Genomic DNA, 13,425 nt, shown 5'->3' on the forward strand with positions numbered 1-13,425 from the left:
TTAAGGTTTTCAATGTATAATGAAGGGATATTGAACAATTTTGAATCATTTTAAACTAGTTAGACATGTATTGCTAGATAACAATGAAAGTGAAATGACTTAATTCACATGACTGACAACATATAAAATCCGGTCGTTTTCACCCTAAATTTATTTAAAAAGTTATCTCCTTTAGATGAGAAAAAAAGAAAAATTTTAATTTCGTCAAAAAATCTTCGGTAAATGATTCATTTTATTTCGTATTTAAATAAAGAGAAGGTTTATGCATGTAATAACCAAGACAGTTTAAGGAATTTTAAGTTACTTAAAACAATATCTTAATAAAACATATGTTTCCCTTATACTTCAATGCAAAATTAAAGTTGTAATTAGTTGGACCATAATCAAAATTTTGAAAATTCCTTTGGTGGAGTATTTTTATTTGATATCAACCTAAAAATGATATTATGGTGAAGAATATCGGATGATTCATTTGTTAGGTACAAAATGTGGTCGTTATTCATCGAATACCTAAAATTCAGAAATCAGAAAAAAATGCCTGGTCTAGCTCAGCCTAATCTTTATCAAACTTTATATTAATAAAAGTAACAGAAGAAATTATTTATACACTAGTACAATTATAAAAATCAAATTAACAAACTTAAGATTTATTTTTGTTTATAGCTGATTTTTATAAATTTGAATATAATTTGTACAAAAGCAAATATAGGTCTTGCAACAAGCTTTAAGCTTCCTAGGATTATACGTCATCGATAGTACACAAGGGATTTAAACAAATAATGAATCATTTTATGTTTTATGTATAAAGCTCAGTAAGATTAACTATTTTCATTTCAACAATGAGCATATCAAGGATATATTAGGTTAGAAGATGCGTTAGAAAAAATCGTTTATGTACCATCATTTCACAAAGTATTTCACACATTGAAACCCCTATGGCAGCGACTAATCTTTAGCAGGTGAAAAATAACTAGTAACGCATAGACAGCTTAATATATTTACTTAAATTTAGATAACTGAATAATAACATGATAGTTTATGTACCGATACTACATGTAACTGTAGTTATTTTTAATATTCAGTGTGTTATTTGAATGTTCTAATAACATCTAATTTACTTTTACATGTGTGTCGCTGGATTAGAACTGATTATTTAAAGTTGCGCACTTTTTTGTTTGGTGTAATGAATGTGAAATTCTCTCTTAATATTGAATTTAATGTATTGCTAGAAAACATAATACTCGATACATTTCAAAGCATTTCTCTGAGCGCTCTATATTATCGGCTGAATGATATATCATAAAGCACGCATTGCTATGAAGTAAAATATGATAAGAAATTGACATAATTTGTTAATTTTTATTTGAACAGTATCATAAAAAAGAATACAAATGTAAAAAAAAAAATGAAACAAGAACAGCGTAGATAACACTTTTCTCGGCTTGTGTTTTTTTCTTTCAAAACTGGGAGAATTACAAATATTTCGGATAAAAATCATATAATCTTCTGCGAAGAAAACAAAGTTCCACTACAAATGTTGTTTCATCATTTTTAGTGGGATTGCTGAAAAGAAATGAAAGCATAAGGTATAATAACATATGTCCTGTACCTATCTCACATAAAAAGTTAACATGTAATTTGAAAAAAAACAACATTTATTTGTAAAAGGGATTGTAAGGTCATTAGTTTAATTAGCGTATATGTTTTTCATTTGTTTTGTGAAATGAATTTAAAAATCAATTGCTTCATTTCAGAAAATAAATTCATACACCTGTTCTATTAAACTGGATGGTCGATGCAAAAAATCGAGCTTATTCCATTGAATGTTATTCTGTATCTACAACGGTTTTTATACATTGAAGATGTAATAATCATCTTAAGAAATATTTGTATCATGTTCATTGTACAGATTAAATCCAAACCGTTAGCTGGAAAACAAAATTAGAAATTGTTGATTTCATTTACAAATAAAACAATTTCATACTTGGCTGTTATAATTCATTATCCGATGTTTGCATTTTACCGTCAAATTCATGTCCCGCTTATATTCCGATATGCTTTTCAAGCAATGAACTGTGCATACATGTATATTTTAAACTACAAAATAAAATACGCTTAACTCGTAACACTTTGTACATTTGCAAGTAACGAGTTTTTCCCGTGATCGCGGTCAGATATATTGTGAACAAGGACTTTACATTTCCGTTTGCTAATATTTTAGATTATTATTGGATGTTTGTTTTCTAGATAAATTGTTACTACAGTGTGCTGTTGTTTAATCATTATTCAACGAATAACAATTTTCTTGCAATTTATTGTTGGCTGACACTTTAAATAGTTTGCATTGAAGTGCAATACGTTATAGGGTTTCGTAATAATGCCGTCGCTGGGAAATGAACTATATTAATTATAGTGTAGAATCATTAAAAGTAGTGGCGGCTTAGTTTTTGTGGTATTCGTAGCCCTCCGCTACGAATTTACAATCTCAACGAAAACAAATCGAGAGGAGTTTTTGTTTTAATGAAACTGAAAACGAACACATCAACAAAATTTCATTTCTGCAAATACACATAACACCAGAATCCACAAAAAATCAACAACAGACCTATTTTGAACCGTGGTTCTACAAGTACTACTATCTACGAATACATGTATTTACATGTATATCGATGCCAAAGAACATTAAAATCGAATATTGTATCGAAATATTTACCTGACGATGCTGCGGAGAACAGTGCGTGTACGTTGAATGTTGAAGCCGTCTCTGAATGAAAATAGTCTCCTGGGTATGTAGCATCCAACTAGATCAAACCCTGCGAAAGATTTATTAGAATGGGAACATCAGTTTCATTTTTGATATGCCTTTAGATGTGTTATTCAGTACGATTTTACACGTAGCCACTACCAAACATTTTAGCAATATAATAGATTGACTTTGAACTTACGACATTCGTAAATGAATTATATACAGGTGGTATTTGACAGTAATATATCACGACAGAAAGGGATTTGCACTGACATATTACGCGTTTTGATTTTAATTAAAAAATTATATATAGATATCTTGAGATGATCTTTGATATGAGATATAATGTAATTTGACATTAAGATATTTGATAAATGCTTGTTTTTGAACATGCGAATCACCGACTTTTTTCTTGATATGCCTTACCTGCTTTTTCACAGCAAAGAGATCGTCGATTTTCCAGGCCTCCCTGAAGTTGAAAGTTTCCAGTACAATTGAACCCCATGCTTGCATCTGCGAAAAGAAAGAGTTCGTATTATCTAGAAAATTTATCTATAAGCGTTGGACTGCTTTGATCTTTTAGTTTGCCCAAAGACACCCTTATTTTAAATATGTCTTAAAAACATGTACCGTCGATAAAGATATTCCTTAATGCTCGATAGTTATAGATACCCCATCGTTTAAATGCATTCATTCAAAGGTACTAAAAAATAACAAGATTTCTCTTTTGAAAAACGCCCCTTTTGCTTATCAAGATTATATGCACGGCTAACATATGATGTCTACGGGATATTACTCTGCAACATACGTTGAAAGTACCCGGATGATAACGTTAAAAAGGTCCGATATGTTCCGAGTAACTTCCTTTTAGAGAAAAGATGTAAAACAGTCATCATTTTAATCTCAGTAGGATATTTCTTTATCTTGTTATTTTTTTCCCAAAAAGAAATGATCATCTGTCAATAAAAATATCTTGGATAATTTTCGTTTTATCGGTGTAACTTTTTCTTTGTTTTACAGGTATGTGTTTTGCATGTAAAAATCGTCCATCTGTGAAAATTCAATAACTTTGAACAAACCAAAGCACTCAACATTGCACAAATGCTGGTAATTATTAGTTGTAAAATGGGTACGTTATATAGCACAATCATTATGCAAAAAAAATACATTGTTTTGATTGTATACCGTTACACATTGCTTAATATATTGTCTTTTTGAGTAAATATATTCACTTTTAGTGACGGATTCCCCACATCAAAAATATATATCCAAACATTTCCTTCTTTTTTTTTAAATCCATGGGTCATGTTAGTTGATAAGATTGATTGGTTATTGTATAGGTGCTGTAAAAAAAATTGAAATTCGCACTGATCGATGTATGTTGCCTATTTTATATTCTACGAATTACATTCAAGTCGACTTAAACAATTTTTTTTGTTAGAATAAATTGTCGTCGTGAAATTGAGTCTTTTTGCCGATAAAAATAAATTAACAAAGGATAAATTCACCGAATTGCATAAGAATTAAACGTCGTTTAAAAAAGAAACATGTACATGTATCTAATTGTTAATTGTATTCTTGTTTCCGCCTCATTTGATATGCATTTACTACAGAATTTTAAAAAAAATTAACAATGACCAATAATTATCAATACATATCTTGTTCCAATATTTCTACTTTTAAAACAAGTTATGAAGATCTGGCACATTTTTTTAAAATCAAGCCACTGTGTCATCTCTCAGTGAAGCGAGGTTTTTATACCTACTAGGTGGTCCTTGTTTGAAATGAATGTTATTCTTCGCTGACATTTAGGTGTCATTTAGGATTTATAAATGTCACACTTCACCTGCAAACTCAGATGATTATATGACATATAAATCATGCAATGGTTACAAAGTTAGATTTATGATGAACGGTCTACATAAATAAAATTGATCATTATACAGTTATAAGAAAACTAGTTTAAACTCCGTGTTTGACGAATTGTTAAATTTCATTTTGTGTAGTCGCGTCAACTGATTGTTTAATATGCGCTAGTTTTGTATTTAATTATAACTAAACGTTATGTGGCCAAAGATAAATTTTAATGCATTTTTCATGACGGTCCATTTTTATGTCTTGTTTGAATAGCAGCATTTGTTAAGATTTTAAAGGCCTCTGTTCAGTTTTTATCACAGGGTTTTCATGTACCGACACACTTTTAGCATGAAACAAACGCATTGATACTGTTTAGTTTTGCTATATAGTTACGAACTTCGAAGACGTTAATAGTCTTTGTTATTTATTTTGATATCTTTTTTAACCAATTATTCAATTTGTGTACGCAGATATTATATCTGCCATTGTTTATTATAAAAAAAATGATTGCAAACACTAACTAAAACAAACCTATGCTGTATAGTAAATGTGTTAACAGTTTCTTCGATGAACCTTGTCATATATTATATGCTCAAACATAAATATTGCATCTATATAATCACCAGAAAAAACTCCCAAAACAGATGAACACTTCCTAAGTAAATAGACAACACAAACCTTGTATAAAGCATCTCCCATTATATATATACGTGGGACAGGGACATACGTGTGTGTACACTTCCTAAATATATAGACAACACACACCTTGTATAAAGCATCTCCCACAACGTGGGCCAGGGACACACGTGTGTGCACACTTCCTAAGTAAATAGACAACCCAAACCTAGTATAAAGCATCTCCAATTACGTGGGCCAGAGACACACGTGTGTGTACACTTCCTAAGTAAATAGACAACACAAACCTGTAAAAAGCATCTCCCATTACGTGGGTCAGGGACACACGTGTGTGCACACTTCCTAAGTAAATCGACAACACAAACCTTGTATAAAGCATCTCCCATTACGTGGGCCAGGGACACACGTGTATGTACACTTCCTTAGTAAATAGACAACACAAACCTTGTATAAAGCATCTCCCATTACGTGGGCCAGGGACACACGTGTGTGTACACTTCCTAAGTAAATCGACAACACAAATCTTGTTTAAAGTACTCCCATTACGTGGGCCAGGGACACCCGTGTATGTACACTTCCTAAGTAAATCGACAACACAAACCTTGTATAAAGCATCTCCCATTACGTGGGCCAGGGACACACGTGTGTGTAGCCTCAAGGTCGCCCGGCCAGCGCCGGATGCCCACGTCTAACTGGTAACTACGGCAGACTCGTCTGAACTCCGTCTGAGCGACAATCACTGATATCAGGGCTACCAGAAATATGACATGTTGTAGAACGCAAGAAATCATCCTGATACTTTCGGGAAAACAAATCAATTTTTTTTTTCTTGATTCAATCTGAAAAAAAAAAAAAAATAAGTCTGAACCTGTTTAAGACGGTTACTTTAAAACATCCGAGTCAAATGTTTGCTAGTTGATGGAAAAATAAAAATATTTATCTGAGGTAAATAAGATCAGTGAAGATAAGTTTCATCGAAATACATGATTTCTAAATAGTTAATCAATAGTTTCTCTTACCTTTCATTCGATTTTAAATTCTACTTGTCGAAAACGTTATGTATTTATACATATCCTCAAATATAGGTCAACATCTAAATGTCTTAAAAAACATAAATGAATGCCTTTCTACAAGCCAATGAAATTCCAAACGTGGTTAGATTGATCGATATAGATCGAATTTATTAATTTTCAGGTGTAGCGTGCAATAATTCAAAGACCTTATGTCTTCAAAGAGCGCACTTTAAGTAAGAGTTTTTATAATTCAACCATCAGTTGACAGCATTTCTAGTTCAAAATTAGAAAACAAATTGCCAAATGGCACCACGCGATTTATGATTGATACAAAATTAAATTTGCAAAACTATTTGTTTTGAATGCCTGCACGTTAAGGAAGACCAATGCGCGCTTGCTTTCACGATAAAAATAAATAATAAAATATTAATGCACTTAGATTCCATGTGTTACTTTATGATTACCAAAACCAGTTTAAGACAATTCTTTCTACACAATTTTTCTCGCAAAAAATCGTAATGAAAATACTTTTATACATAAACAGATTCGTTTGAATAGTCTGTTTCTCATTTTTGTGAAAAAATATTTGTTTTTTTTTGTTGGTTTTTTTTTCTTTGTTTTTTTTTTTTAATAATTAATTTTTATTTTGGCTTTTTCTTTTTGTTTGTTTTGTGTTGTTGTTGTTTTTTTTTTGCCCCCCCCCCCCGTTGTTACAAGTGTTTTGTTTTGTTGTTTACAAGTTTGTATCAATGAGAAAAATGATAAATACATTTCCAATCATAAACATACATGAGCACATACTGAAAAATACGTTATAGAAAAACCAAGCACATGTTCAGAGCTAACATCAGCTGTGAGCATGTCACTTCATTCACTTACTACATTTAACAGTAAACTTGTTAAAAAAAATCAATACAGTTGAAGTCAATTAACCGGGCTTTCGTTAAATGATCCTACATAAAGAAATATGTGAAGCCAACTGGAATAAAAATTATACTGAACTGAGTATATGTAACTAACGTAATTGTGTAGCACCAAAACTTCAAAACTTTTTTCGAAATGCTTTTATTGATTGTAAAACTTCGCAATTACAAAAATGGTTTTTACCTCTTCTCAAAATTTTCAGTTGCTTTAGTGAACTATGTCCTTTGCTTATAACATATTAAAATAAAACAAACAAAAGAAATCAAACAATGCAATGTAAACATGTCTCCGATAACGCTTTTCTGTCAGAATGCTAAATTGAAAGTGTTTCTAAGTTTACAGATCAGGGCCCGGTTTTTCGAAAGGTGGTTAACTCTAACACCGTGTTAACTCTGTGTTAAACTCGGTGTTAAAGTTAACCACATGGTTAAACGTTTTTCCAAAGTGTGTTAGAAATGGTTAACTACTAACGCAGTGATTTCAAAATAACCGTTCGCTTGGCACTTCAGCCACCTGAAGACAAAAAAGAAGCTTTCGAGCAGCTGCTCACCCCCTTCAAGGCGGGTCAGATGAAGAATTGCGGAAACGGTATAGATTTGGTAGCGGGGGCTAAATTTTTAAAAGAATTGTTGGTAAATGACTTTCAGAGGCCAAAAAGAAGAAGCCATGCCATATCAGTCACACATCAAATACTAAAAGCGTTAAGGTTCTATAGCAATGGAAGTTTTCTACAATTTATTGGGGACACTTTAAGTATGTACACTTAATTGGTAAAAAAAAAATCAATTAATATTAAATTCTTTGTCTTAATTACTGTGAGTTATACATGTAGTACTCTTCTGCTTATCGGGCAATAGGTTGACCGAAAACTGTGGGGATTTTTTAATCTAAAGTATATTCAACATAGTCTGGTTTAAATTCTAAGTTTTAACTCCCCCACCTTTGAAAATCTTAGGATTTGAGAAGAGCACCGTATCCAAAACTGTCAAGGATGTGACGTATGCTATCGTTGCAAGGGCCGGACAGTTCATCAAGTGGCCAGTAACATCAGGCGCAAGGGCTGCCATCAAGAATGGTTTTTATCTGCAGGCCCGATTTCCAAATGTAATCGGGAACATCGACGGAACACATGTCCGAATTGTAGCACTATCAACAGATGAAAACGCATATGTAATTGTTAATAGGAAAGGCTTCCACAGCATCAATGTGCAAGCAGTCTGCGATCACGATGGTAAATAAATGGGCCTTGACCTTGTATGCAGTACCCCTTACATCACTCTAAAACGTTTCACGTTTCTAGTGGAAAATATTATTTTTTCGAGTCATTTTTAGTAGCTCTGTTTAGTTTTGTGAACGAATTAATAAAACCAACCTAAAAATGGATAACAGAAGGGTAAATTACCACTTTTGTAGAATATTTATTAATGATATTATAGAACGAAAGATTTATTCTCCTTTGTGAAATACAGTGATTGATCTAATTATATATTATGAAAACGGGCTATGTACTGAAACTGTAAAACACCAATAATTATAATGTGAAAATAAGCTACAGCAGGTGAAAATTCATTATAAGTCAGTGCCCATTCTATCTATTGATGTACTAGGTTACTGGTATTTAAAAAAAAATATTAGTACTCTTTATGAAATAAGATTTGAATTATATAAACACTTTTTTATGCATTCTTATATTAATTAATTCACTGTCATTTCAATAAAGTATATAATCACATATGTACAGGCATGAAAGTCAGTAGACAGCAGCTTATATATATGTATTTATATTGCTTATGAAATTTTAACTTTACATATATATTTATACAAAAAGAGTTGCAGATTTAAATGTTAATTAATTTACTTGCAAGTACATGTATCCATAAATTAATGGGAAAAAATATGTTACAGGAAGATTTACTAATGTCAATGTTTCCTGGCCTGGATCTGTTCACGATGCTCACATACTAAGAACATCATAGGTATATTAATCCAGATTCATAAATAATTCTGCATGATCATATGCATGCTATTGTAATCGTGCATTATGTGTCATTCATGTTATTTTGATATGATCGAAAATATATATTCCTCATTTTGGGGTGTTTTGCACATTATTGGTAGAATATAGGAATAGATGTGAGTAGTTCATAATTGATTATTATATATTTTCATAATTTAATTTTAAAAGACTTTATTAATTTTTATGCATTTTATTTTATATGCCCACCCTTATAACTAAAAACCAATAAATTTATTTCTCACAATGTATGTGCAACAGTATAAATTATATAAATCCCATGCCAAAGTGGAGGACAGTTTCTGACAGTTCCATAAATTAGCAGTACCAGTTTTTGTTATCTACAAATTTTCGTCGCAGTTCCTTAGCTCTCCATATACATTTGTACTTTTCTTAGCAATTGAATTCCACTATATAGTGAGTTTTAAATAAATAAGTTTAAAAGAATAAATTACAACACAAAAATATATATATATACACATACCATTTGATTCCAAATGAAACTGAGTCAGTAGATTAATTTAAGCCAACTTGAATCTACTCTGCATGTGCATTTTTATCTCTGATCTTGATTCTGAGTGATCATGAGTTTATTTGGCAGTGGCCAATGACCCAGGTTTTTAACTGGTTGGAAATGAATTCTAGAATGATGCAAGTCCCAAGTGTGAGGTGTGACAGTACTAATCTATAATTTCTAATACTTCAAATACTGCAAAGAAATTTGACCTGCCACTAAAACCCTAACTGCTTTGAACTGTTTAAGAACTCTGTCCTATAATATGAAAACTGCATGCTTAAGAACTGCCTATTTGGGCCTAGTTCTAAAATAGGTAGGTCACTTTGTCATGGTATACCGGTAATATGTTCAAGGCATCGATTCAACAGGTAAGGAAATATATGAAAGAAGGATACCAAGCTAGGGGCTTTGAGCATGGTGTTCTCCTTGGGGAGAGTGGCTATGCCGTCCGCCCATTCCTATTGACACCTTACCCAAATCCCCAGGATGATGCACAAGAGAGGTACAATAGAGCCCATGGACAGACAAGAAGCCAAATTGAAAAAGCATTTGGACGTCCTAAAAGAAGATTCCACGTCCTACACTCAGGGGTAATTATCCTTCGAATTATATATTTTAATTTTAAATTAAGATTTAAAGCATGTAATACTATATAGATTAAAATAAAAACAGCAAAATTTCGAAGATGGTGGGATCTAAAGAATATATAAATTTGCCATAGTGCAAGTGGGTCCATGGCATATTTTGGTTAGTTTTAATATGTATTTACTAAAAAAATGAATTTTCCAGGGGGTCGGGTGGTAAAAATTCGAGATCCGCAAAGGTCTCTCTCTCTCTCTTTCACATATCATCTGTGTGTAGACATGCATGACATGAATATTTGCAAAATCAATGTGTTTCAAAAATATCGTAGATTGTACTATATTTTACGAACGAGTTATCTAGGCGTGTGTTACGTTCTCATATTTGCTGTGTACTAAACCACACTAAGTCTGAAGCCTTTTCCATGATAATACGGGGGATCCCTTAACCATAATGATGAATACTCGTTGCTACAGAGTTTTAATGAGACAAAACTTTTTGATTTAAAAGAATCATTTTGCAAAAGAATCCTATTTTATATCATTCTCTGCCATTCTTTCATGCGTTAATGCAATCAAACGCACCTACATTGCGGGAAACGTACATGGCGCCATGGGTGATGATGGGAATTTATTTTTGATATTAAGAACTACTGAAAGGTAATGTGTATCTCTACACTATTCATTAAGAGTCTTTTAAGTACGTTCTATAGGTAGTAAACGCGAAGGTGGAGCCATTGTCTTCCTTAAAATTTATTTTTTTAAAATGCAGCTTCTTTCGTTTTAAAAAGGGTGTCAAAGGGTCGAGGTTGTTCTTAATAAAAACATTTTAGTTTTGCTGTGCAATCAAATTGAATTGCAAAATAATTATGTACATCAGCTTAAAACTTCTTTTAACTTAATATAATTGATATTATTGAAAGAAATCAATGATTTAATATTCAGTTGAATCGCCTATAAATGGAACGGTTTTGAAAACGTTAGCAGACGAGATTTTTCTACTTGCACATACAAATTTTATAGCTCAATAGGCAATAATGTACGACGATGGATATTAAAGTGATTGTTTATTTTTTTTAATTTGTGATAATGTGAATCATGTTTTATTTCTGAATCAGATCAGTTTGTGTAATTTTCATCGGATAAAGGTAGACAAAGTGATTATATGGGTTAATTTAAATCAAAGATAGGGGTTATTTACAATCAAACTTTTTTAGTAAAATAATTTTTCATCATTTTTTTTCATGTGTCATGTATAAGTTATTCAATATCACATCTGTCTCACTGAAGATTGGGGTCTCCATTCCTCCAGGAATTCCCATTAAAGAGCTGCAGTCTTTATACCTATCCACATTGTCTGTAACCGACTGTGATAGTGGTGTAGGCGGTGACCCCTCCGGTCCTTTTTGTCTCTCTCCGATGCCCTGCAAATTTGTCCTTGGCATCCCTACACATTTTTCTCCATTTGTCCCTGACCTCATTATTGTTCTCTTTGTATTGCCAACAGCATTTACCTTTTCAGTAATATCCGGCCAAATAGATTGTTTCTTTTGATTTGTAATGATATTTGAAAACTTACTCTTCAAAACAGGGTTGGCTTTCAGCTCATTATGGATGATATTCATCTCCATAATGCTAAAATTTTGACTTCTTGCCCTCTTGGGCTTGGAGCAGACATCTAAAGCCTCCATGTTTACATAGGAAGTACGAATGCATTATGGGTAACCACGTGGATAACTCAGTTAACACAGTGTTAGCTAACCATTGCGTTAAATTGCTTCAACAGAATTTAACCACTGCGTTAGCTAATCGCTTGATTAGGATTAAACAAGTCGTTATCCTAAACACTGTGTTAAATTTAGCAACCTTTCGAAAAACCGGGCCGAGCTTTACATTTACATAACTGTGATTGTTTAGTAGCATTATTTTCCTTTTTTGTATTTAAGCAATAATTCTGTATCTACGGTATTAATATCTCTCAAAAAATTGAACACTAGTCGATTCTTTTCCTTTGATCTGCGGCTAATAACAAAATCAGAGCATATTGTAATTGCACCTGTTTCTGCTCTTTTAAATGTAAACCCTTTATATTCCACACAATCACTCTGATTACCATGGATATAGATTTTGATTAAATATTTTTCCTCAATAAAAAATCAAGAATATTTAAGGAATGCTTTTCATACCACATATTATATTTTTAATATCATGATAAGAATACACATAGTACTTAGACGTATTAATTTCATATGTTTTCACAACATGTGAAAAGGCATCTTGTTTTCACTTGAATAATCGTGTTTTTGTTTTTAAATCAAACTAATGAGAATTTCTTAACACAATTTGAATTTAAAGTATACTTTCAAATACACTTTGTGTATACCTATTTAAGGTGCAGATATAAATGAATTGTAGTGCAAGTATTTGATCTATAATTTGATCTAGTTCAAAACAAGATTTGAAAATGAATCAAAACGTTATACCATATACATAATTGTATTTATTTACAGATTTTTCAGAATGCCATGTAATATAGTGTAAATTCCATATATTAACATTGGAATTAAAGAAAGCTGATATGCATCATGAGTCATACAAGTATGTTATTTCCAACAAAGGATTATGAACACCAGTCATGAACTGTCAATAGTGTTTTTCGTCTTAAAGTTGCTTTTTATTTTCAACATAATTTACATATACTTTGTAGAACATTTGAAAAGTTAATAGGTTTGTTCAAGACTTGAAACACTGCTGAGGAAGGTGTTAAATTGATTGAACATTTCAAGTTACGTTGACAAATCATCTAACACCAGTGAAATTGGTTTATGAATCGTATTTCTAATCATGTTGTTCTTAATAGTGCATGTTAAAAAACATTATATTAAAACATGTATTTTTGATAAGTAGATGAATGACAATTTTAAAATAGATAGAAATGAAGACATGGGGTACATTCAACCCGAATGTGATTGATCGATGTGGAAAACGTTTTATCTGATAAGTTGGATTTCCGAACAAGATTGATGGATAAAAATTATCCTTAACGAACATTTGTCAAAATTTGAAATTTAGTGCAATGAATTGCAAATTTAGGAACAAAAATTGCGAACAAAGGTGAGCTATAGATGTGTGTAAGA

At 31.7% G+C, this 13,425-nt stretch overlaps 2 protein-coding genes across 2 annotated transcripts; both read right to left on the reverse strand.

Annotated features, from left to right (window-relative positions):
* Positions 1–1,398: 1,398 nt before the first annotated feature.
* LOC128172476 (uncharacterized) lies at positions 1,399–6,037 on the reverse strand. The gene is made up of 4 exons (XM_052838271.1): positions 5,841–6,037; positions 3,173–3,259; positions 2,714–2,813; positions 1,399–1,563 (listed from the first exon to the last, which is right to left on the reverse strand). The coding sequence occupies exons 1-4, from the start codon at positions 6,028–6,030 to the stop codon at positions 1,473–1,475; spliced, it is 468 nt and encodes a 155-aa protein (XP_052694231.1). The 5' UTR covers positions 6,031–6,037; the 3' UTR covers positions 1,399–1,472.
* A 5,483-nt stretch (positions 6,038–11,520) lies between these two features.
* On the reverse strand, positions 11,521–11,979 carry LOC128174374 (uncharacterized). The gene has a single exon (XM_052839940.1). The coding sequence runs from the start codon at positions 11,977–11,979 to the stop codon at positions 11,521–11,523; it is 459 nt and encodes a 152-aa protein (XP_052695900.1).
* Positions 11,980–13,425: the final 1,446 nt, after the last annotated feature.

This window comes from Crassostrea angulata, chromosome 2, assembly GCF_025612915.1.
Source record: "Crassostrea angulata isolate pt1a10 chromosome 2, ASM2561291v2, whole genome shotgun sequence".
Classification (NCBI taxonomy): domain Eukaryota; kingdom Metazoa; phylum Mollusca; class Bivalvia; order Ostreida; family Ostreidae; genus Magallana; species Magallana angulata.